The 26,766-nt window shown below is 39.7% G+C and overlaps 2 protein-coding genes and 1 pseudogene across 2 annotated transcripts in view; all 3 read right to left on the bottom strand.

Annotated features, from left to right (window-relative positions):
- Positions 1-12,347, bottom strand: part of MCCC2 (methylcrotonoyl-CoA carboxylase 2) — a 79,861-nt gene extending 67,514 nt beyond the window's left edge. Inside the window, exons 1-2 of the mRNA XM_040262685.1 lie at positions 12,065-12,347; positions 10,202-10,268 (exon numbers count right to left, since the gene is read on the bottom strand). Of these exons, the coding sequence (XP_040118619.1) occupies positions 10,202-10,268; positions 12,065-12,193 (196 nt within the window). The 5' untranslated portion in view covers positions 12,194-12,347. The remainder of the gene's footprint in view (positions 1-10,201; positions 10,269-12,064) is intronic.
- On the bottom strand, positions 7,814-8,499 carry LOC120879626 (annotated as a pseudogene).
- Positions 12,348-18,518: 6,171 nt separating the features above from the next.
- BDP1 (B double prime 1, subunit of RNA polymerase III transcription initiation factor IIIB) overlaps positions 18,519-26,766 on the bottom strand; it is an 82,737-nt gene continuing 74,489 nt past the window's right edge. The window contains 2 exon segments of the mRNA XM_040262655.1: positions 18,519-21,259; positions 25,883-26,129. Of these exon segments, the coding sequence (XP_040118589.1) occupies positions 21,128-21,259; positions 25,883-26,129 (379 nt within the window). The 3' untranslated portion in view covers positions 18,519-21,127.

Raw genomic sequence — 26,766 nt, 5'->3', positions numbered from 1 at the left:
ATTTAGGTCATACCTGAATGATCTAGCGGTTTTCCTACTTATCTTCAATTTAAGTCTGAATTTGGCAATAAGGAGTTCCTGATCGGAGCCACAGTCAGCTTCTGGTCTTGTTTTTGCTGACTGTATAGAGCTTCTCCATCTTTAGCCGCAAAGAATATAATCAATCTGATTTCAGTGTTAGACCAATATTATTCTTAATTGTGCCTAAACCTTGACTTTGCTCTTCAGAGCATCTAGTGAATTAAGATTTTATTAGGAAAAACCAGAAAGAGCGCTATCCTTAATATAAATTCTTAGGTCACAGAATTCATGTAGACCACAAAAAGACAGCATGTCACAGCATCTTAGTTTTCTAAACATTACTCTTAAAGATTTTTGCATTAATTATCTCCACTCCCACAGACTAAGAGCTGGAAAAACCATGTTTTCTTTCAATCTCATTTACCATATTGCACTGATTCTAAAACACGCATTTTGTTCACATTTTAACACTCTTAAAATCAGGAAGGATTTTATAATTTATACCATCTTTTCATTCTTGTCACCAGGGGGCAGTCGAGACACAGCGGTCAGCCTCTGCATGCTCAGCACAAATGCTTAACTGTGGTCACTTCAATGATGCTATATGCATTGCTGGAGCTACAGACATGCAGTTTAACTTCCACTCCAAAGTGTTTTTAAAACTACACAAAGTCCTTAAACAACAAAGTCCTACTGTATAGTACAGGGAACTATGTTCAACAACCTGTAATAAACTATAATTGACAATATGAAAAATGTGTATATATGTATAATTGAATCACTTTGCTATATAGCAGAAATTAACATGACACTGTAAATCAACTATTAATAAAATAACATTTAAAAAAACACACATAAGCCTTAAGGTCATTAAGAGGCCCTTGTTTCAACCACCAGAAACTATTTGCATTTTTCTATATCAATAAAGATATTACCCAGTTTTAGAAAAACTAAGCACTTCTGAATCTATCAAAACACTTACAGGCCTTCAGTTAACTTGTTAATCAAAATACCTAAGTTCTGGCTAGCACAAATAACACAGCTGCGGAAATCCTTGTTCCACCTATAGAAACGACTAAGTTGCTCCTAGCAATCTTATATGCTTAGCTGTTGCAGTCATGTCTGACTTTTTGCGACCCCATGGACTGCAGCCCACCAGGATCCTCTGTCCATGGAATTCTCCCAGCAAGAATACTGGAGTTGGTTGCCATGCCACCCTCCAGGGGTCTTCACAACAGAGGGATAGAATCTGTGTCTCCCTCCTTGCAGGAGTATTCTTTACCGCTGAGCCACCAGGGAAGCCCCCTACACGCTCTATGGGAACCAAAGGGGACAGCAAACACGGTCCCGAGAAGAAATCTGAAATAAAGGTAGCAGTGAGGTGGAGAAAAAGACACAAGATGGAGGACAAGAATCCATCCATTATTGTCAACCTTTTTATTTCTCATGAGTTCTCTTAGATGAAAACTTCGAGGGTTAACCTCCGAAGCAACTTGAAACACTGTCCCTTCCTCTTTTCTGAAAATTATTTAGGAAATGTTATTAATTCAAAACTCAGGATATCTATACATGAGGTCAACAGGCACATAAAAAGATGCTCAACATCAATAATGATTCAGTTCAGTTCAGTTCAGTCACTCAGTCGTGTCCGACTCTTTGCAACCCCATGAATCGCAGCACGCCAGGCCTCCCTGTCCATCACCAACTCCCGGAGTTCACTCAGATTCACGTCCATCGAGTCAGCGATGCCATCCAGCCATCTCATCCTCTGTCGTCCCCTTCTCCTCCTGTCCCCAATCCCTCCCAGCATCAGAGTCTTTTCCAATGAGTCAACTCTTCGCATGAGGTGGCCAAAGTACTGGAGTTTCAACTTTAGCATCATTCCTTCCAAAGAAATCCCAGGGCTGATCTCCTTCAGAATGGACTGGTTGGATCTCCTTGCAGTCCAGGGGACTCTCAAGAGTCTTCTCCAACACCACAGTTCAAAAGCATCAATTCTTCGGTGCTCAGCCTTCTTCACAGTCCAACTCTCACATCCATACATGACCACTGGAAAAACCATAGCCTTGACTAGACGAACTTTAGTCGGCAAAGTAATATCTCTGCTTTTGAATATGCTATCTAGGTTGATCATAACTTTTCTTCCAAGGAGTAAGCGTCTTTTAATTTCATGGCTGCAGTCACCATCTGCAGTGATTTTGGAGCCCCCAAAAATAAAGTCTGACACTGTTTCCCCATCTATTTCCCAAGAAGTGATGGGACCAGATGCCATGATCTTCATTTTCTGAATGTTGAGCTTTAAGCCAACTTTTTCACTCTCCACTTTCACTTTCATCAAGAGGCTTTTTTGCTCCTCTTCACTTTCTGTCATAAGGGTGGTGTCATCTGCATCTCTGAGGTTATTGAGATTTCTCCTGGCAATCTTGATTCCAGCTTGTGTTTCTTCCAGTCCAGTGTTTCTCATGATGTACTCTGCATGTAAGTTAAATAAGCAGGGTGACAATATACAGCCTTGACATACTCCTTTTCCTATTTGGAACCAGTCTGTTGTTCCATGTCCAGTTCTAACAGTTGCTTCCTGACCTGCATACAGATCTCTCAAGAGGCAGGTCAGGTGGTCTGGTACTCCCATCTCTTTCAGAATTTTCCACAGTTTATTGTGATCCACGGAGTCAAAGACTTTGCCATAGTCAATAATGATTAGAGAAATGCAAAACAAAACTACAATGAACTTCACAGCAGTCAGAATGGCCATGATTAAAAAGTCGACACATAACAAATGCTGGAGAAATGTGGAGAAAACTCCTACACTGCTGGTGGGAATGTAAATTGGTACAGCCACTAAGGAAATCAGTATGGAGGTTCCTCAAAAAAACTAAAAATAGAGTTGCCACGTGAACTAGCCATCCCACTCCTGGGCACATACCCAGACAAAATCATAATTCAAAAAGCACCCCTCTGTTCATAGCAATACTATTTACAACAGCCAAGAGATGGAAACAACTGAAATGCCCACTGAGAGATGAATGAAGAAGATGTGATGGAGACATATGTACACATACACACAACGGAGTTCTGCTGCTGCTGCAAAGTCGCCTCAGTCGTGTCCGACTCTGTGCGACCCCATAGACGGCAGCCCACCAGGCTCCCCCAGCCCTGGGATTCTCCAGGCATGGAGTACTACTTGGCCATAAAAGAGAATGAAACAATGCCATCTGCAGCAAAATGGAGGGACCTACAGACTGCCTCACTAAGGGAAGTAAACTAGAAAGACAAATACCATATATTATCACTTATATGCAGAATCTAAAATATGACACAAATGAACTTATCTATGAAAGAAAAACTACCGCACAACTGCACTCATCTCACACGCTAGTAAAGTCATGCTCACAACTGCACTCATCTCACATCCTAGTAAAGTAATGCTCACAACTGTACTCATCTCACACGCTAGTAAAGTCATGCTCAAAATTCTCCAAGCCAGGCTTCAGCAATACGTGAACCGTGAACTTCCAGATGTTCAAGCTGGTTTTAGAAAAGGCAGAGGAACCAGAGATCAAATTGCCAACATTCTCTGGATCATCGAAAAAGCATGAGCGTTCCAGAAAAACATCTATTTCTGCTTTATTGACTATGCCAAAGCCTTTGACTGTGTGGATCACAGAAACTGTGGAAAATTCTGAAAGAGATGGGAATACCAGACCACCTGACCTGCCTCTTGAGAAATCTGTATGCAGGTCAGGAAGCAACAGTTAGAACTGGACATGCAACAACAGATTGGTTCCACATAGGGAAAGGAGTACATCAAGGCTGCATATTGTCACCCTGTTTATTTAACTTATATGCAGAGTACATCATGAGAAATGCTGGGCTGGATGAAGCACAAGCTGCAATCAAGATTGCCAGGAGAAATATCAATAACCTCAGATATGCAGATGACACCACCCTTATGGCAGAAAGTGAAGAGGAACTAAAGAGCTTCTTGATGAAAGTGAAAGTGGAGAGTGAAAAAGTTGGCTTAAAGCTCAACATTCAGAAAACGAAGATCATGGCATCTGGTCCCATCACTTCATGGGAAATAGAAGGGGAAACAGTGGAAACAGTGTTAGACTTAATTTTGGGGGCTCCAAAATCACTGCAGATGGTGATTACAGCCATGAAATTAAAAGACGCTTACTTCTTGAAAGAAAAGTTATGACTAACCTAGACAACATATTAAAAAGCAGACATTACTTTGCCAACAAAGGTCTGTCTAGTCAAGACTATGGTTTTTCCAGCAGTCATGTATGGATGTGAGAGTTCTACTATAAAGAAAGCTGAGCACCGAAGAATTGATGCTTTTGAACTGTGGTGTTGGAGAAGACTCTTGATAGTCCCTTGGAGTGCAAGGAGATCCAACCAGTCCACCCTAAAGAAAATCATTCCTGAACATTCATTGGAAAGACTGATGCTGAAGCTGAAACTCCAATACTTGGCCACCTGATGCAAAGAGCTGACTCATTTGAAAAGACCCTGATGCTAGGAAAGATTAAAGGCAGGAGGAGAAGGGGAGGACAGAGGATGAGAGGGTTTGATGGCATCACCAACTCAGTGGACATGAGCTTGAGTAGACTCCAGGAGTTGGTGATGGACAGGGAGGCCTGGCGTGCTGCAGTCCATGAGGTTACAAAGACTGGGACACAACTGAGCGACTAAACTGAACTGATCAAACAAAAACAGACTCACATACATAGAGAATAGACTTGTAGTTGCCAAGAGGGAGAGGGGGTCACGGAGGGATGGACAGGGAGTTTGGGATTAGCAGATGCAAACTATTATATATAGGATAAACAAAAAGATTCTACTGCATAGCACAGGGAACTATATTGAATATCCTGTGATAAACCATAATGGAAGAGAGTATCAACAAGAATCACTGAACTTTGCTCTACAGCAGAAATTAACATAACATTGTAAATCAACTATACTCCAATAAAATATATATTTTTTAAATGTGTCTTTAGAGGTGTCACTGAAATGTTATATATGAATAACACAGGGCTTCGCAGATGACACTAGTGGTAGAGAACCTGGCAGCCAATGCAAGAGAAGTAAGAGATGTGGGTTTGATCCCTGGGAGGGTAAGATGCCCTGGAGGAGGGCATGGCAACCCACTCCAGTATTCTTGCCTGGAGAATCCCATGGACAGAAGTGTGTATCACTTTTACATTATATGTACCTGTGTAATACCCACTTTCCTGGCATAACAGTGCTAACTCCAGGCAACACCGTGAGGAAGACTGTCTGTCCTTCCTTGACTTCCCTCCCAAGGAGCCCTGCTCAATGCTCTGCTCTCCTGTAGAAATCAGACCGCCAGAGGGTCAGAACCTGCCAGCCCAGCGCTGGAGGCCTCTACTGCTTCTTAGTCAGACCCACTAGGCTTAACATCCAAACAGAATAGTTAACTCTTCATTTCTGCTCCCAACAAAACATACTTTCATTTCCGCAAGGGTTCTGATTCTTTTTCAGGAAACAATGCCTTATTCCAAGATAACTTCAAGAGTATGATTCTAGTCATCTTTCTGCAAAGCATACCAGCAGGATATCTTGCCTCTCAAATCATATCCAATAGACAAAAACTCATGTCATTTTTTAACATCATTTCCTCACACTTAGAACAGGGGTTCAGGAGCTACCTGGTCAAAAAGAATGACAAATGTCCGCTACCCCTGTTTTTACAACTCACCCTATTTACACATCCCTCTCTTCCTAGAGAGAAATCAGGGTGGTCTGTTGCTGCTTAGTCATGAAGTCGTGTCCGACTCCTTTGCAACCCCATGGACTGTCGCCCTCCAGGCTCCTCTGTCCGTGGGATTTCTCAGGCAAGAATACTGGAGCGGGTTGCCATTTCCTTCTCCAGGGCATCCTCCCTACTCAGGGACAGAACCCTCGTCTCTCGCACTGCAGGTGGATTCTTTACCACTGAGCCACCAAGGAAGCCCAGGGTGGTCTGGAGACAGTGTAAGTGACATTCTTTGCTTTTTGACTGCCTGCTTTCCTTTCCTCCTTTCCTGGAAACCACTGCTACCTCCATGAAGTTTCAGGAGCTGCCAGCTGCACACTACCTTGGAGTCCTGGTGGACATGGGTCCAGGCTGGCACTGTGAAGTACCACACCCCACTGGATACAGTCACTGGGCTAAGGAGAGAAGCCGGGACCCCAGAGAACCCATCAAAGTTTTCCAAATTGGAGGTGAAAGGATAAGATCTTTCCTTCAGATTATACACTGATTGTTTACAATTTACTTCAGATTGCTGCTGGCCTCCAAGCAACCTAGCTCCCCACCTCATGGAGAAAGAGAATGTGGTCCAACATACATACACATCCTGAAATGAGAGAAAATGGGCAGAGAAAGTGAGTCCTGGAGGGCTTGGAGTCCCCTGGTCCATTCATCACTGCCTTTCCACGGTTTGGTTGTTGGTTTCTGGATTAAACAAGTTTGATTTGGATCTTCGTGACTTAAAACCAAAGGGACTAGATACAGCCATTATCAAAATAATATTCTTCTTATATTACAAGTACCTAACCTAGAAGAAATGGCTTCCCAGCTGGCACAGGGGCAAAGAATCTGCCTACCAGTGCAGGAGACACAAGAGACATGGGTTCAGTCCCTGGGTCAGAAAGATCCCCTGGAGTAGGAAATGGCAACCCACTCAGTATTCTTGCCTGGAAAATTCCATGGGGCCACGAAGAGACAGATACAACTGAGAACACACAATACAGAAGGACCTATATGAAGTTTACCATCTTCGCCTGTTTGTTTTTTTTTTTTAATTCTCCCCTACATCCTTATAGATAGAATGGGAACAATTACTACCATCTGAATGAGGTCTTTGCTTCACCTGGCCCCACACTGAGTTTCATATCTGCTTGTTCCTGTCATGGTAACTTTTAGAGGACTTAATTGATTTCGACACTAAACTGCCGCTGTTGCTAAGTCGCTTCAGTCGTGTCCGACTCTGTGCGACCCCATAGACGGCAGCCCACCAGGCTCCCCCGTCCCTGGGATTCTCCAGGCAGGAACACTGGAGTGGGTTGCCGTTTCCTTCTCCAATGCATGAAAGTGAAAAGGGAGAGTGAAGTCGCTCAGTCGTGTCTGACTCTCAGCGACCCCATGGACTGCAGCCCACCAGGCTCCTCCGTCCATGGGATCTCCCAGGCAAGAGTACTGGAGTGGGGTGCCATCGCCTTCTCCGTTAACATGAAACTACTACAGTACAAAAGGCAGAGACCAATGTATTCCAAATGGATTTCTTTTATGGTTTTTCTCAATTAACTTTGATTAATCTATTAAGTCAAAAGAAGACAGAAATGTGTGCTTGGAGTAAATAATGCCTGTAATTCACAGACCCACTCTTGAGTCTCAAGTTACAAATGAGGTACTGAAAATGTTCAAGAGGGATTAAGTAACTGGACCAAAGTGGCTTACTTATTACAGTAACTACCAGCCTCAAAATTCTACAGAGGATGAAAATACTGAGCTTATTTCTTCCCTAATTGATTCCCATTAATCAATTACCTTGTCTCCATCCTTAAAGTGCTCAGAAGAAAAAAAATATAAAAAATATTTTAATTTAAACAGAAATCGATCAAGATTTTGCCAAATTATTTCACTAATGACTTCTACTCAAAGTCTGTCCTCTGAATGTGATAAGATCATATCCAGGAATACAACACACTTAAACTACAGGTTGACAGACCAAACAGATTCTACCTATGAGGATATTGAAGAGAATTCTTTTTTTTTTCCTTTGGCTTTTTTGGGGGGTCTTAAGGTTTTTTTTTCTTTCTTTAAACAGCCTGGTCCCTGATGGGGACCTCTCCACCACCCCTCTCAGTTTGGCTACAGTTCTGAATGTTGCTCGATTTTGAGTAGCTCCACCTCGAACCCCAAGCTTGCACCACCTGGAATCTTTGGGGGAGCTCCCCGATCTCCATACCCCAGCTCTGATGGACTCACCAGCTTCCGCTTTTCCCCCTCACACATCCCTAGCAGCCCCTGGTCCCAGCCCTGGATGACCTGGCCTGTGCCCAAGGAGAAGACAAAGGGCTGGTTCTGGGGCAGGCTGCTGTCAACCTCTGTTCCGTCTTCTAGCCTCCCCGCACAGTGCGAGCGCAGGACGTCCCCTTTACCTGATTTGATGGGACGGTGGTCTACCCGCTTCTTGACTCCGGATCTGCAGCTTCCGTTTGCCCTTGGCCTCTGTGGCTGTGACCAGGGCGCTCAGGCAGACGGACAGTACTGTCAAGACCCAGCTCAGCCTCATTTCTTCTCCTCTGTGGCCCCGGAGTCAGAGAATTCTTTTTAAATGAAGGCCATAAAATTCAAATAGCTCCTTCTCAGGTACTTTAATATGAGGACTCTTACTTCGGAAATGGCTGTTATTTCAAGTCACAGAGCCTTCTAAAGTAAATTATCAGATATACCAATAGAGGCACAACAGAAGTTGATGTAGTACTTATTTAAACATTAGCATTTTATATTCCTATGAGCCAATTTCTTCCAAGAAAAAGAATGTCTATTATGTCCACAATTTAAAAGTAAAAAATAACAATCTACAAAGTTTTTAGGAAATCTCATTTATTTAATTAGCAATAAACCCACACAGAAATTATTTCCAAATTATACAACACAGCAGAAAAAGCACAATTATGCAAAATACAGTATATAGTATGAATATGACTAATGAACAGAAAATGTTTTTAGTTGCTTCAAGTAAAACAAAAAGTTCAGTGTGATCCTGTGACTGAAATGAAAACCTTAAGAAATAGTTTAAAATACTGATGAGGAAGTTCTCTGGTGCTCTAGTGGCTAGGATTTGGTGCTTTCACTGCCATGGCCCAGGTTCAATCCCTGGTTGAGAAACTAAGGTCCCACAAGCCACAAAGTGTGGACAAAAAAAAAAAGAAATTAATGAATCTGAATTTCTACTTCCCCCCAAATAATGGCAGTGCTACATGAGCAGAAAAACTGACCAAATACTAGGAAAAAATAAAATGTCTGCATGTCAACAAATGCAGGCTTTTTTAAATTGAAATAGAAATAACAATATTGTGTTAGTTTCAGGTGTGAAGCAAAATGATTCATTTATATATACTTTTTCAGTTCATTTTCCATTATCAGTTATCACAAGATAGTAAATACTGTTCTCCATGTTTAGTAAATCCATGCTGCTTATCTATTTTGTGTATATTAACTTTTTATCTGTTAATCACATACTCCTAATTTATCCCTTCCCCCTTTCCTTTTCCCGAAGTTTGTTTCTTATATCTTTCTGCCTGTTCCTGCAGTCAAATGCTCTACCACTGAGCTATATCTGCACGTCTGTTTCTGCTTTGTATATAGATTCATTTGCATTATTTTTTAGATTCCATATATAAATGATATTATATTTGTCTTTCTCTTCCTGACTTACTTCACTTAGCATGATATTCTCTAGGTCCATCCATGTTGCTAGAAATGGCAATATTCCATTCTCTTTTTATGACTGAGTATATATCCACATGTATGTATATATATATATATATATATATATATATATATACACCACATCTTAAACCAATCACCTATTGATGGGTATCTGGGTTGTTTCCATGTCTTTGGCTCTTGTAAACCATGCTGCTATGAACACTGGGGAATAAGACTTTTCATCTTTTCCAGATATAAGCCTAGGAGTGGGATTGCTGGATCGTATGGTAACTCTATTTTTACTTTTTAAGGACCTCCACACTGTGTTACATGGTTTCCCTGATGGCTCAGGGAAGAATCCACCTGCCAATGCAGGAGACGTGGCTTCAATCCCTAGATGGAGAAGATTCCCTGGAGAAGGAAATGGCAACCCACTCCAGTATTCTTGCCTGGGAAACCCTATGGACAGGGGAGCCCGTCCCTGGGATTCTCCAGGCAAGACCCCTGGAGTGGGTTGCCATTTCCTTCTCCACTGCATGGGGTCTTAAAAGAGTTGGACACGAGTTAGCAACAACAACAACATGCTGTCTTACATAGTGGCTGCCCCGATTTACATTCCCACCAACACCAAATGCACAGTCTTGAAGAGTCAAAGCGCTGATGCTACTAGTTTTTCTGAAGCAAATAAAGGGACATCTTAATTGAAAGCATAAACTGAAGAGCACTTACCTAGTCTGATGTGCTGTGCTCGCTCACGGAGTTGATTTACTAGTGCGTTCATCTGTTCATAGTTTTCCTAAAACAGAAGCAAGGAAAAAGGGGGAGAGTATTATAGGAAACCAATGAAGTTTGTTTTGTTTTGTTTTGTTTTTACCATAATGAGGGTTAAGGAGCACAGCGTTAGATGCCAACCGTATGTGGCCTCCACACTGGGCCACTTCTGTACTGAGCCAACTCCAACATATAAAAAAGATTAGTTCGTGCCTCTCTGTCTTTGCTCAATGTCTTCTGCACTACCACGACCCCTCTCTAGTCCATCTATATAAATCTCACCTCCTATTTATTTATTTATCTATTTATTTATTGGCCACCCCTCAAGGCATGTGGAAGCTTAGTTCCCTGATCAGAGATGAAATGCATGCCCCTGGCATGCGTGGAAACGCTGAGTCTTAACCACTGGACTGCCAGAGAAGTCCCTCACCATCCCCTTTTAAAGCCTAATTCATATTCCATCTCATCTCCAACTTCATTTTTGGCTACTCCCACTCATTTTAACCATTTCCTTCCTTACATGTCTACTGAGCTTACCTCTATTTGTTTTACTTTGTTTGGGAATATAAGCTCTTTGAGGGTAAGAATGCCATCTTCTTTTTCTGTCCTATCAAATACTACTGTGAGGAGGCACCAACCAATTCAGAAATACTTGCTTTTACACTTACTGACAATTTACACTTAAAAACAAAGCCCAGGGGAAAGCAGATCCTATTTTATGTTTTAAAAGGATCAGAGGGAAATGCCCTGGTGGTCCAGTAGTTAGGATTCCAGGCTTTCACTGCCCTGCCAAGGGCATGGATTCAATCCCTGGTTAAGGAGCTAGGATCCCACAAACCATGAGACACCGCCAAAAACTAGAAAAATAAAAGCAGGATAAAATAATCCCAGCCTGCTTTTCCAGACAAGTGTGGCCATGTGACTAAAGTCTAACCAATGAATTAGAAGCCACAACGACTGAAGCCACCCGCCCAGAGCCTGTGCTCCGCAAAAAGAGAAGCCACAGCAAGGAGAGGCCCACACACTCCAACTAAAGGAAGCAACAATGCCACCAAAAATAAACAATCATTAAAAAAATAAATAAAATAAAATGTATCTCCTGAAAGTTATCTGCACAACTTAAACGTTATCTGTATAGGCTTAGAAACCACGGGATAGACTGAAAATTTCCAGCTGATATTTCATAAACCAGGAGTTGATTGTGTGACCTGTGGCACCTCCAAATTCCAAGAAAATTTACTTAAATACAAGTATTTTCCATTAACATAGCCAACTATCTCAAATCTAGTTTCCACAGACCAGGGTTACCTGTGTTCGGCCAGTGGTTCCCAAAGCTAGCTGCCTCCAAGGCCTTTGCCCCTCCTCACCCCCAACCTAATTAAACATGCAAACACCAGGACCCCGCCCTGAAAAACCAAAACGGCCCACGATGAGGCTTCAGTTCAGTTCAGTTCAGTCGCTCAGTCGTGTCCGACTCTTTGCGACCCCATGAATCGCAGCACACCAGGCCTCCCTGTCCATCACCAACCTTCAGGCGGCTGTAACTGGAACAAGCTCCTGGAGAACCACTGGCTTTGAGAACCACTGATTTTAAAGATACAAAGGACCTTGCCAGGGCTAAAAGTGAACTAAAATGTATCTGATTTGTTTTCTTTTCCAAACTTCACGACCTCCTAGTGCGTCCCAGAATCATGACTGCAGATCCAGAGAAAGCAGGAGCTACTGTTAAAAGTAGCCTACCCTCTATGCTTCCCAGTCCGGCCAACACCTTGTCCCGTCCGTGAAGAGGAATCACTGACCCGGGCCGCTCACCCACCCTACCTGGTAGATGGCAGAGCTCGAGTCCGGTGGGGTGCCCAGGGTAGCCACGGAGTCCCCATGATAGGAACGCAGCGCTGGGGCAGCGGCGCGGGCGCACGGCCGCAGGGCTAATCTCAGAGCGGCCCACATGGCAGCAGGCACAGAGGCAGGAAGCTGCGTGAGAGAGCGGCCTGCGCCGATTCGGAGCCAAAGCTTTCCCCGCCAACTCCCCGGCTTCGGGATACACCTCGGCCCAGATCCTTGCTGTCCCAACTCGCCTGCAACCTCCGGGATTCTCCGGTCAGCCTAGGCACGTGTCGGCGAACGCGGCCCCTGATCGGTCGATGTTGAGCACCACGCCCCCCCAACTCAGCCAATGAGGGACAGAGATACAGCCTCGCGAGGCCGGTCCCTCCGGAGCCCTTAAGCATTGGGAATCCCAGGACGGAGCGGCGGAGCTGCGGCTGAATTTCTTTGTTTCTCTGGATGCTTCTTCTACGTGCTGTTTCCTTCTTGCCCTATTGCTAGAAAGGGTATTCCGGGACTTGAAAAAGCTTATTCTTATATGAGAGCTGGAAACCGAACAGGCTTATAAAACTGTCCTAAGAAATTAAACTCTTTAAAGGAGATAACCATCCATTCAACAACTATTTCTTCAGTGTCCGCCATCAGGTGCTCTTTTGGAGCTGGGGATACACTGGAGAAGAGGCCAAACGCACTCTTTTATAAAGCGGAGAGAACATAAACAGTAAATTAAAAATTCTAGTAGTGATAAAGTACATCTTAGATGTACGATTATAACGTACTTCTAAAACCTAGCCTATAAACAAGTCAGTTCGGTTCAGTCGCTCAGGGTGTCCGACTCTTTGAGACCCCATGGACAGAAGCACGCCAAGCTTCCCTGTCCATCACCAATTCCCAGAGCTTTTTCAAATTCATGTTCAGCGAGTCGGTGATGCCATCCAACCATCTCATCCTCTGTCGTCCCCTTCTCCTCCTGTTTTCAATCTTTCCCAGCATCAGGGTCTTTTCCAAGGAGTCAATTCTTCGTATCAGGTGGCCAAAGAATTGGAGCTTCAGCTTCAGCATCAGTCTTTCTAATGAATATTCAGGACTGATTTCCTTTAGGATTGACTGATTGGATCTCCTTCCAGTCCAAGAGACTCTCAAGAGTCTTCTCCAACATCACAGTTCAAAAGCATCAATTCTTCAGCACTCAGCTTTCTTTAAGGGCCAACTTTCACATCCATACGTGACTACTGGAAAAACCATAGCTTTGACTGGATGGACCTTTTTTGGCAAAGTAAGGCAAAGTTGCCTATAACAGATCTGAGTGAAAAAGTGAAAAAGCTAGCTTAAAACTCAGTGATAGGAACTACATGGGATCTCATTGTTAAAAATGGCTCACAAATAAAATATAAAGTCACAGTGACCCATGAAACTGTCCACATTGCTCAAGTGACATCCTGTTTTAGCCATTGGCACTCTTTGCCAAGACTAAGTGGCCACCCTACCATTGAACACCTTCGACTTTCTCAAGACCACCGACCACCAAACTCCATCTGCAGACTAAACATAAACTAACGCCCCCCCCCACCAGGGGACCCAGTTTCCCACCTGGAGGGTGTAAGAGGGACCCACCAGAAGGGAAGGGGCTGGTTCTTCTCAAGGGCAAGTCATTCTCTTGTTTCCCTTTAATAAACTTCGTTTTCTTTGCCTGGCTGGCCAGCTCATTTTCTTTTTCTCTGCACTCGCCTTACATTCAACATTCAAAAAAACTAAGATCATGGCAGCCAGTCCCATCACTTCATGGCAAATAAATGGAGAAAAAATGGAAACAGTGACAGATTTTATTTTCTTGGGCTCTAAAATCACTGTGGATGGTGACTGAAGCCATGAAATTAAAAGATGCTTGCTCCTTGGAAGAAAAGGTATGACAAAACTAGACAGCATATTAAAAAGCAGAGCCATCACTCTGCTGACAAAGGTCCATCTAGTCAAAACTGGTTTTTCCAATAGTCATGTACAGATGTTAAAGTTGGACCATAAAGAAGGCTGAGCACCAAAGAACTTTCAAACTGTGGTGTTGGAGAACACTCTTGAGAGTCCCTTGGACAGCAAGGAGATCAAACCAGTTAATCCTAAAGGAAATCAAACCTGAGTATTCATTGGAAGGACTGATACTGAAGCTCCAATACTTTGGCCACCTGATGTGAAGAGCCGACTCACTGGAAAAGACCTGATGCTGTGAAAGATCGAGGGCAGGAGGAGAAGGGGAAGACAGAGGATGAGATGGTTGGATGGCATCACCGACTCAATGGACATAAGTTTGAGCAAACTCCAGGAAACAGAGGACAGGGAAGCCTGGCGTGCTGCAGTCCATGGGGTCGCAAAGAGTCAGACACAACTGAGTGGCTGAGAAAAAACAACAACAATCTGAGCTTCCTCACAATTTCTTACACACTGGACAATGAGAAAAAAAGTATCTTACTTAGTTCACTTAGTCTTAGATTTATTTTGCGATAACTTTTGTATACAATGTTAGCTTCATTCTTTGGGATGTGGATATCCAGTTTTCCCAACATCTTTTGTTGTAAAGACTGTCCATTCTCCATTAAATAGTCTTGGCACGCTTGTCAAAAATTATTTCATATGCAGTGGTTTATCTCTGACTTTGTATTATATTCTAGGTCCTGTACGTCTGTCTTTTATGTTAAAACCACAATTTTTTTTTTTACTGTAGCTTTGTAGTAAGTTTTGAAATCATTAAATATAAGTCTTCTAGCTTTATTCTTGTTCAAGATTGTTTTGACTGAGATCCCTTAGATTCCATATTAACTTTAGAGGTATATTTTTCTATTTCTGTCAAAAAAAAAAATCTCAGAATTTTGATAGGGACTGCACTGAATCTGTTGATCACACTGGGTAGCACTGACATCTTAACAGTATTAAAGTCTGCCAATCTATGAAAATGGGATGTTTCCATTTATGTCTTCTTTAATCTCTTTCAGCACTGTTTTTTAGTTTTCATTGTGCAAGTCTTTCACCTCCTTGGTTAATTTGTTTGGTTATTTTTGAGGCTACTGTAAACAGAATTACTTTTGTAATTTCCTTTTCAGTTTGTACGTTATTAACACATAGAAATGCGAGTGATTTTTAAAGAATATCTGGCTGCACTGTGTCTTAGTTGTGGCACATGGGACCTTCCCTGTGGCACGCGGGGTCTTTTGTCCCAGCGCGCAGGGCTCTTGGGCTCCTTGTGGTACATGAGCTTCTCTAGTTGTGGCGCACAGGCTCCAGAGCAGTTGCAAGCATGGGCTTAGCTGCCCCCACAGCATGTAGGGTCTTAGTTCCCTGACCAGGAATTAAATTCATACCCCCTGCAGTGGAAGCACAGAGTCCTAACCACTGGACTGCCAGGGAAATCCCTAATGAGAAATTACTAAAAGGATGGGAAAACAATGTTTTAAAGAAATAAGATACTGTTACCCTTTAAATTTATTAAATAAACGAGAAGTTAGTAAATGTTTCCCAGCAGCATTACTTAAAATTTTACTTTATTGTTTATCTTATTGCGAGTTTCATTTATTTGACACCACCACACCCTAGTTGCAGCACACAGGATCTTCTATCTTTGTTAGGGCATATAGGATTTTTGGTTGCAGCGGTCAGGATTTTTGGTTGTGGTATGTGGGATCTAGCTCCCTGACCAGGGATGGAACCCAAGCCCCCTGCAGTGGGAGCTAGCAGTCTTAGCCACTAGACCACCAGGGAAGTCCCAATAACTGAGTTTCTGTTTTATAAAAACAAATAGCATTCCTAATAAAATACAAATACATATATTTAAAAGGCTTGCTTTAATAGCTCCAAAGGCTAAGGAATGGACATATAGAAAATACATTTCCGAACATCTTTTTTTTTGGCCTTGCCACATGGCCTCATCAGTGAACTTTCACAGAGTCACAACCACTGGACTGCCAGGGAATCCCCATTTGCTAAAATCTTAATTGCAATATAAAAATCAACTGTTTCTCTAAGTTCCAGCAATAAACATACAAATAAAAACAGGCATTTAAAAATGCCATTTATGAACACGTCAAATAACATCAAGTACTTAGAAAAATAAATCTAGGTTTTTACACACGAGAAATAAAAATGTGTCTACCAAAAGATTTATACAGGAATATTTATAGTGGCTTTATTCAAGAGGTAAAATTCATTAACAATCAGTAGGAAAATGGATAGACAATTATGGTATATTCATATGTGGTACAGGCATAAAATGGAATACAACTTAGCAACAACAGGGAGCTACTAACACACTACAAAATTAATGAGTCCCAAAAACATGTTGAGCAAAAGTAATCAGATGCAAAGGAGTACATAATATAAAGTTCAAGATCAGGAGAAAGTAATCTGGGTGGGTGGCAGTGGGAAAAGAGCTTAAAGGAACTTCCTGGGAGGATGAAAACATTGTCTGTTTTGTGGGGTGGTTACACAGGTGTATACATTGTCAGTATTCAAACTGAATACTTAAGATCTATGTACTTAATTAAATGCAAATTATGCCCTAAAAATGTTCACTGGAAAAAACTGTTGATTCAAAATTATGAACTAAGTCAAAGGAGGACTCGGATTTTGACTTAATTGTGCACAATCTGTTAGTCTGAAACGCTGACTTTTGGCCTTCTCTCTATGGGTTTTGTGACCAACAAAGTCACTTCTAAAAAGGAATAGACACTTGTCTCCAATAGAAGTAAAAATTGAGAATATCTCCCCCCAACACACACAAAGGGGAAGCAAAAAGGGGTGAGGAGGGATGAATAGAAAATAGAGATAAGATAACTTAGGGAAACACTAAAGGAGATTTTAAAATCTGATTTATAGGAATTTCAGATAGCAGAACAGTGAAAATGGAAGAGAAATTATCAAAGTAATAATGCAAGAACATTTGCCAGAAAGGAAGGAAATGTGTTTCCATATTAAAGAGGCCCATGGCATGAATGTGGGGGCAGGAAGAGATGGGGGTGGCACATTATTGTGCACAGTGTTGGTGGTGCAGTTGCTAAGCTATATCTGATTCCTTTAGGACCCCAGGGACTAGCCCACTAGGCTCCTGGGGAGCATAGGATTCTCTAGGCAAGAATACTGGAATGGGGAGCCATTTCCTTCTCTAAGGGATCTTCCTGACCCAGGCACTGAACCTGAGTCTCCTGCTTGGAAGGCAGACTCTGTACCACTGAGCCACAGGGAAGCCCACCATGCAGAGAGCCAGGGTCAGAAAACATGTAAACAGCGGCCCACATTCAAACGATAGGGAATCAGAATAGCAGCAGACTTTTTTAAACACTGAAGACCAGAATGTAATCAGAGGATAATTCTGAAATGAAGCAGCAATTATTTTCAGATTATTCAAGAATTCCACATAGAGCCCAACTAAGTGAGAGAATAGAAAAAAGAAACTCTCAGATATGTAAAGTCTCAAGTTACAGAATCATCCACATACCCTTTCGCAGTAAATAGGGGAAGATATACTTCTCCAAATCAAGAAAAACGATGACATGGGCTCCAGAAACAGGGAATCCAAACCAGAAAAGAAGGTAGGGGACTCACAAGAGAAGTCCCAGCAGGGCAACTGTGCTGCACATGGACACCTGTGAAGACTCAGTCGGGATGAAAGCAGGAAGGAAGATTTTCCTAAGTTTTCCAGGAGCGGGGTGGTAGGGGGGTGGGGGAGGAGGGAGAAGAAGAAGGAAATAATTTATCTGACAACTTGACCATGTCAAAAAGTATAAATTTATATATAAACAGACTTGCTGGAGGGTATGAAAGGTCAAGCTACAGGTTCAAAAACAAACCCAAAGCAAATGAAAAACTGAAATAATTCTTAATTCCAAGAAAAACAAAGAGCTGTACCAGAAAGGAAATGTCATCTTAGTTCATTAGGTGGTAGAGCAGTGAATAATTACCATTAATACCATACAAATACTGAATATGAAAACCCAAATTGTGCTTAACATATTGGGAGAAAGCAGGAAAAGAGTGGGGAGGAGTTTTAAGAAAATAAAAAATCCTTTTATACCAGACAAAAAGTAGAAAATTCTGGTCAGACAATGTCAGAAGTCTAGGTTTATATCCATAACTGAAGTCTCCCATTTGCCTTTCTCTCCAGAAAAAAAAAAAAAAAAAAAGAAGAGTAAAAGAGACTGAGTTCTTTTATCTAAAATTTCATTGCATGTGGAGCAAATAAACAAAAAAGTAAGCAACTTTTCATATGTCCCAAATGTGGGCAAAGTCTATTCTTTATTCTTGCAAATTCAAAATAATATACTTCATAGCATAAATGAAAGAAAAAAATTAATTCTTCCAATTACACTATATCTTTGTGGAAGTATAAACTGTACTTCTAAGACTATTTTTCATTCACTAACACATTAATATCTTTATTGTCATTTGAAGAAAAGGACACAACAAATAATATAAAATAATTTTTATTTACATAATTTACATCTACAGAATATAACTGCTTTCTTTAGAACAAGAAAATTTACAATGACAGATATTGCTTTTTGTCAAAGACTTCTTCAAGCAAGACAGTATACATGGTGACCTATATTTCAAAAAACATGGTGGTAAGCAGTGAATATTTATATTTTTATCTGTGCCTCAATCATTTTACCAACAATTAGGCTTTTAAGTCATCATGTTGATCACTTGCTAAGATATAAGTGCTCAGGAGGAAAAGTCAAGAAAAAAATAAAGACCTTTAATCATATCTCTTTGAAAATTTATAAAATACAAATTCTTCACATGATCTTTATAAGAGTCAGACTAAACACAGGTGTGAACAAGTCTTTCCCCCTTGTAAGGTAAATACATTTATTTTCTTTTTCTAAGAGTAGTTTTAAGAATACAAGAGCAGGAAAATTTAGCTGACTTGATTCTCTAATGCAATGAATGCCCAAAGATAAAATTATCCTTTCTACAGTAAGAAGCTACATCTTCCACAAAATTGACTCATTGTAGATGAACAAGAGACAGATGTTAACAAATTTAAAGTGATATTAAACAAGGGATAAAATCATAGTTTAGCTATGACAACCTAACACCTAAATTAACATGAACTAAAGAAACCTTTACAGAATATGAGATTTTTAAAATTTATAAAAATGGCATTTAAAATAGCAATGTGATTTACGACCATGATTCTTATAACATATTAATCACATAAAATAAATAAATGCATATCTATAGAGAATTTCCTTCAAATCCTCCTTTATGACAAAAAAGTTTAAACTGTAAATTTCATTATAAGGCAATGAATAAGAAATGTTCTATTATCAATTGTTTTAATAAATTAGGATTACTGTTATACTTGCCAAGCCAAATCCAATTTTACTAGTTAACCTGAAAACTGGTCACCATTTTTTCCATTTACAAACATAATTAGACATTAAAATATCTTCCCAACTGAAATACTGATTTCATAATGCAATCAACAGTTTTCATTGTTAGGCACAACTCATAATTCCAGGGACAAATATCTCATAGGTAATGACATCAGCACCTTAAGGTAAGAAAACTACTGTCTAATACAGGGGTCAATCCATCTATGCCCATCAAATAAGTATTGTCTGTGGCTATTTTCATACTGAAATGGCAGAGTTGAGTAGTTACCACAGAAGGCATCTGGCCCACGAATTTGAAAATATTTTTGCAGAAAATGTTTCTGATTCCTGATCCAAGGTATTATCAACCCAGAGGGCTTTTCATGTAAAAGAATAATTCTGTTTTTTCAGAAGTTTAATTTGAACCCTAAAGATTTGCTTGGGTGGATAAAGGAATTTTCTACGTAAATCACAAAATCTCAAAATTTAAACCCAACCCATAAATTCATATTGATGATAATCACTGACTTAATAAAGGCTTATTGGTATCTTATTTTCTGTTTTTAACATGTCAATTATGTTCTGTCCGTAAAGACCTACATACTTAGGTCCTTGAGAATTTAATGGGGGAAAGAAGACAAGAAATTGTTTTTTAAAAAAGGAATGTGTGTATGTGAGCATATGTTTATGTAATGGAGACTGAGTTTTGTATGGAAATTTGCCTCATAAATAAGGTTACAGGTTTTTTTTTTCCCATACAAATCCTGAGATTATCTAAGAAATAAGAAAAACAAAAAATTCACAGTACAAAGTCAATATACTGAACTATGAGAAAAAAATGTATTCAAACATATATACTATCCAAATACTTTAGTTATATCACTTTAAATATCTTTAAAATTAAAGAGGGAAAGGAGACAAACATAAATTTGTTAATGCCTTCTTTACCCATAATCTCAGGGGTAAAAAATTAAAACTGAATATTCTTTTAAATAAAAAATTTAAAAATAAATAAGCTTTTTGATGTTTTATCTTTATAAATAGTAAGTTTAAATACTAGCTCTTCAATTAGGACTAATGTTACATCAATATGAATTAGAAAAATACACATTTTTCAGTCAAATAGATGATAATAGAAAAGTTTTTAACAGTTACCATACTAAACTGGAGTTTCACAATTTTCTTTCATATATTTAGAGGCAAATGAAAAGGCTTTCACCATACTAAAAAACCAAAATTAAAAAAAAAACACCCAAACCCCCAAAAATCCTAAAACAAAAACAAAAAACCCTAAGCAAACATAAAAAAACCTTCACAAAAGGTTCGCTAAACATTAAATACAATCCACTTCCAAATACATCAGCACTGTGACTTACACAGACATTATCCACAACATTCGAGGATGTTCATGTGTGTTCAATACAGAAAGAGTCAAAATGTAAACAAGACCTGTTATTTCTGTCTGAGAAAGCAGTCTTAACTGGTTGATATTTCCAAAATGCTGAGCCAATCAGAATGACAAGGACCCCAGCTATGTTTTTCACTGATTATAAAAGCTTCAAATCAAGCTGAATAAATACTGAAAATCGACCTAAAGAAAAACTGCCAGTGATGCTTCTTTCTAAATACTGCTTTGTTGATATAACTGATTCTGGAAATCTCAGACTTAAAAAAAATAAATAAAAAAGGCGACTTTCTATTCTGTTTCATCCACTTCAATAAAGATATCGTTAAAGAAATATTCAGAGACTGTGGTTGGCTCCTCTTCAGGTACCCGGTTTTGGCCACGTTTACATTCTCCTTTCGGTAAGGGACGATTATGAGAAACCTAAAAAGATAATAAAAATAAGTATGCAGTATAACATTTATATTGATAGTGGTGGTCTAAATTGATACCTGTTTGAAAAGCAATATAGCAATAAGTACTCACTCACTTAAGTCTCTCAACAATGTATGATTCTTTGCGACCCCACGGACTGTAGCCCACCAGGCTCCATTGTCCATGAAATTTTCCAGGCAAGAATATGGGAATGGGTTGCCATTTCCTACTCAGGGGATCTTCCTGCCCCAGGAATAGAACCTGTGTCTCCTGCACTGGCAGGCAGATTCTTTATCACTATAAGAGCTTTAAATATGTTTACACTCACTGACCAAATAATTTAATTTCTGTGCTGTTATATTAAGGAAATAATCCTAAATATAGTAAGATATAACCTTTGCAGCATTAGTTATAATAATAAAATTAAAATCAGCAAATATACAATACTAGACATAACTAGATTAACTGTAATGTACATGTTTATTACTTCATTCAAATTTCTGTGAAAAAAATTAATAATATAGAAAATATAACACTATTAAATCTAAATGAAAACATTTTAATGACCAAAATAGGACCCATGAAACAGCACGGTACATAAGGAAATATTGCAAATCAAAGCAATTCCATCAAAAATTAGCATACTTATAAATTTAGAAAAATTAAGAAGGCATGGTATTGGCACAGGAACAGACATGCATATCAACGAAATAGACTAGAAATATCCCTAACACATATGGATGGAAATTTAGTACCTGATAAAAGTGATATTTCCAAAAAAAAATGAGAAAAGGTGGATAATCCAATAAATAATATTGGACAACTGTATAACTATCTCACAAAAAGGAAATCAGACTTATTATACTTCACCATTACAAGTTCTAGATGGATCAATAAATTTGATAAAGTAAAAACATTTTTAAAAATCGACTATAGGGGTTTCCCTGGTGGCTCAGTGGTAGAGAATCCACCTGCCAATCAGGAGACACAGGTTCAATCCCTGGTCCAGTAAGATCCTACATGCCATGGGACAACTAAGCCTGTATGCCACAACCACTGAGCCCACGCACCACAACAACGAAGGCCGTGCACTCTAAGCCCGTGCCCTGCAAAAGAGCTCACCACAGTGAGAAGCGCACACACCACAACTAGGGTAGCCCCTGCTCGCCGCAACTAGACAAAACCCAGGGCAGCAACAGCGGGTCAGCCCTGCCAAAAATAAAACTGAGTTCTAAAACAATCTACTGTAAAATACCAGAGGAAAATGGTTTATGATCGTAGGGTGGGGGAGCGAGTGTGAAGGAATGGCATGAAAGCCAGAAACCATAGCAGATTGATAAATTCATGTACATAATAGCAAAAAATATCTGCATGGCACAAACCACCACATACAAAATCAAAAGATAAATGCCAGAGGGACAAAAAACTGCAACCTATATCAGACACATGTGTTCATTAAATCTATGAAGAAGATAAAAAATGAACAACATTAATAATATACTATTGTGAGGGAAAAGGCTCTCTCATACATTGCTGCTGAGAACTGAAACTGATATAATCCCTATGGAGGATAATCAGGCAGTGTCTGTCAAAAGAATAATCATTCCTTTAGACCAGCAATTCTATTTCTAGGAATTTAACCTATAAATGTGAAAATGGTCTATTTATACATGAGTTGTTACTATACTGTTTGAAATAGCAAACAATTAGGAGTAACTTAAATGCCTGTGTGAGACCAGTATCACTCAATGGTACACCCAAACAATGGAATATTACAGAATCATTAAAAACAATGAGGGCACTTATTCCTGAAAAACAAAAAAAGGAAAATTTAGGTCCACACAAAAAGTTGCATCCAGAAGCTCACAGCTTTATTTATAATAACCAACTCTGAAAACCACCTAGATGTCCTTTGGCGGGTAAATGGATAAACAAAGCTGGTACATCCGTACTATGAAATACTATCCAGCAATAAAAAGGAAAAAACTATTGATATGTTAAAACCATCTGGATGATTCACTACTGAAGAGACACCAATCCCAAATACATGATTCCATTTATAAAACATTCTTGGAATGACACACTTAAAAAAAAAGAAATATACAATTATTTTACTTATTTATTTGGCTGCACCCAGTCTTAGTTATGGCACATGAGATCTTCAGTTGCAGCTTGTGAACTCTTAATTGTGCCATGTGGGATCTAGGTCCCTGGCCAGGGATCGCACCAGGGCCCCCCAGCATTGGAAGCAGAGAATCTTAGCCACGGGACCACCAGGTTAGTACCCAAAAGACACATTTACTGGAAACCAGGTTGCCAGAAAATAAGGAGACAGTAGGGGTGGCAGGAAAGTGGGTGTGTCTATAAAAGGGCTAAACAAAACATTCCTCTAGTGACAGAACTGTTCTGTACCCTGACTGTCGTAATGTCAGTATAGCGGTCGTGATACTGGAGCAGAGTTTCATAAGATGTTACCACTGGGGAGAACTGAGTGAAGGGTAGATGAGATCCCTCCATCTGGTTGTTTATAACTCCATGATAATCTATAATTACCTCAAAATAAAAAGTTAATAATTCAATTTTTTTTAAAGAGAGCCAAGGACTTCCCGGGTGGTCCAGTGGCTGGGACTCTGTGCTCCCAACGCAGGGGCCCAGGTCCGATCCCTGGTCAGGGAATTAGTTCCTACATGCTGTTACAACTAAGAGTCTGCATGCTACAACTAAAGATCCCGCGTGCTGCAACAAAGATCTGGTGCAGCAAAATACATACATAAATAAAAATAAATATTTTTTAAAAAAAAGAAGAAAGAGAGAAAGAGAGAGAAGGAAGCCTTTTATCTACTGTTTTGTAATGTCTCCAAGTCACACTGCTATATGTGAAAAGCAAAGAAGAGGTGATATGCCATTATTTATGTAAAAAAGGAAAAAAAATGTTTATATTTGTGTACATTAAAATGACTCTGGAAAAGTAAACCAAAATCTGATAATACGACATACCTGCAGAAAGAAGGAACTACAAAGCTAAAGGACAGACGTGGGAAATATTTTACTATAAACTCTCTTTCGTAGGTTATACATTTTAAAACATGTGGAAAAGAAAAAAAAAAGAAAGAAATAAATAAAACGTGGAATATGTTAGTCAAAAAAACAAAGTAGCAAGTTGAGGATAATATTTAGATTAAACCCTTGCCTCACACTATATACCAAACTGATTATTTAAAATGTTATACCTGTGGAGAAAAACTTTTAACCATAAAAGTACTTTAATAACTTACAAAGAAACAAGTAATAGATTGAACTAAACATTTAAAAGTTATGTGTAACAAAATTTTTAAAAGTAAATAAACTTGGAAAAAATACTTGTAGTAAAGAGCTAAAAGGTATGTGGCTTACTTACATGCATAAAGAACTCATACAAAAGAAAACTACTGAGATTCCAAAAGGTATAAATCAGTAAACAAAAACAACACAGCAATTTAAAAAAAGACAGAAACAGAATCTAGTAAATATATGGGGCAAAAAAACCAACTCACTAATAACTGAAGAAATGCAAATTTTAAAGTTGAAATGACAGGAGTTCCCTGGTGGTCCAGTGGGTAAGAATCTGCCCGCCAATGCAGGGGACATGGGTTCAATCCCTGGTCTGGGAAGATCCTAAATGCCTTGGGGCAACTAAGCCCATGTGTCACAACTACTGAGCTAACGCTCTGGAGCCCAGGCTCCACAAAAAGAGGGGCCCACACACGGCAACCACAGAGTAGCCCCTGCCTGCCTCCAAGAGAAAGCTCTCACACTGCAGCAAAGACCCAGCAGAGCCAGAAATAAATAAACACATAGTTTTTAGAAAATGAAATTACATTTCCACTCCACCACTGTATTAAATAAGAAAAACAAGTGCATTTTGAAGAGTAATATCTCAGGCTGGTAAGGATGTGACCAAACTGGCACAGTGACACTTGGTAATTACTATTCTCCAAAGTAATTTGCTGACAATAATAAAGACTCATAAAATTCTGGTCTCAGAATATAATTGTAGGAAATAACATAAAATACTTTTAAAATGTTAAAAATGTTCTTTACAAAAATACTCTTTCCTTTGAGGCTCCGTGCTATCCAATAATAGTCACCAGCCTTTTCTTTGTTGAGATAAGTCACCCCAATATTCTTCCAAAGTCTTTGATATAAGTTCCCAGATTTTTCTGCCCTAGTACTTGCTATGACAGCTTTAGAATGCACAGAAATGAAACATGCAAGCAAATTCTAATTTTACCGTTCCTTGAATTCCTGTAGGTATCAGGACGTTTTTCCTAAAGGAAATAAAATGTAAGCACTGCTTTGTTTTGCTTCCACAAAAGGAGCAAAAAGGTCAGAAGGATCTTTGCAGTAAAGGACTGGCAATTAAGTGTTCATTTATGGTTAGTTCAATGGCTCTGTACTAAACTAGCTGTAACTTTCTAATTCAGCACCTTATCTTCTTCTAATAAGTAGGGTAGGATAACCAGGAAATGGATTGGAGTTGCTATGCAATAATTTCTGACATCCAGATGAAGAAAGCAATTACCATGTCTTTCGTAGTTGAGCCTGATAACCAATCCGTTCTATACAAATAAACAAAGAACAGTTATCACATACCTGAGTTGTTGAACTAGTATTATTCGTATGTTGAGTATTGTCAACAACACTTGGAGATGGAACATCAGAGGACTCTTGAGTTTTTTTCTGGCTTACACTAGGCAGATTAGATCTTTTCAAATTTTGTCTTGATACAGGTATAACAGGCTTTAGGCGTTTCTTACTATGAACCTGTGTAGGTTCCTCAGAGTCCAAGCTATTCTTTGAACATAGTAAAGACAAAAATCCCAGGGGTCTTCTGCCAGGTCTAGAAATGCAAATGTAAAGATATTCAAGAATATCCAGAAAGACACATTCTTTTTTTTTATAGTCACTAAATTTTTCATAGGCAGATTATTATAGTAAAGAAACTAAAAGCAGGAATGTACAAAATTTTATAGGACAACATCAATACCTATATAATTAAACTTTTTTCTCTTGCCCTGCTGCCCAGCCATTGGGATCTTAGTTCCTGCACCAGGGATCAAACTCACGCTCCCTATATTGGAAGCTTGGAGTCTTAACCATTGGATGCCAGGGAAGTCCAGGAAGACACATTCTTAATACCAACTTCTTTCCATGAATGCTAAACTGGTATGTGTGATACCACATGAGTGGCACATCTTCTAAGTACTGATACCACTAGGAATTGAATATCACTATGCCATGACAAATACTCGTGACGAAGGTCAAAGCTTTCTCTAGAGTCATACTTATCAAGCTTACAAGTGCACACAAATTGCCTGGGGAGCTTATTAAAATGAGGATTCTGACTGAGATGATGAGGAATGGCGCCTGAGTTCTGTATTTCCATTAAGTTCTCAAACGATGCTCCTGCTGTTGGCCCCAGGACCACATTTTGAGTAGGGGTCAGCAAGCTATAATCCACATGCCAAATGCAGTCC

This window comes from Oryx dammah, unplaced genomic scaffold, assembly GCF_014754425.2.
Source record: "Oryx dammah isolate SB20612 unplaced genomic scaffold, SCBI_Odam_1.1 HiC_scaffold_20, whole genome shotgun sequence".
NCBI classification, from domain to species: Eukaryota; Metazoa; Chordata; class Mammalia; order Artiodactyla; family Bovidae; genus Oryx; species Oryx dammah.
This window is presented reverse-complemented; position numbering and strand designations above follow the sequence as displayed.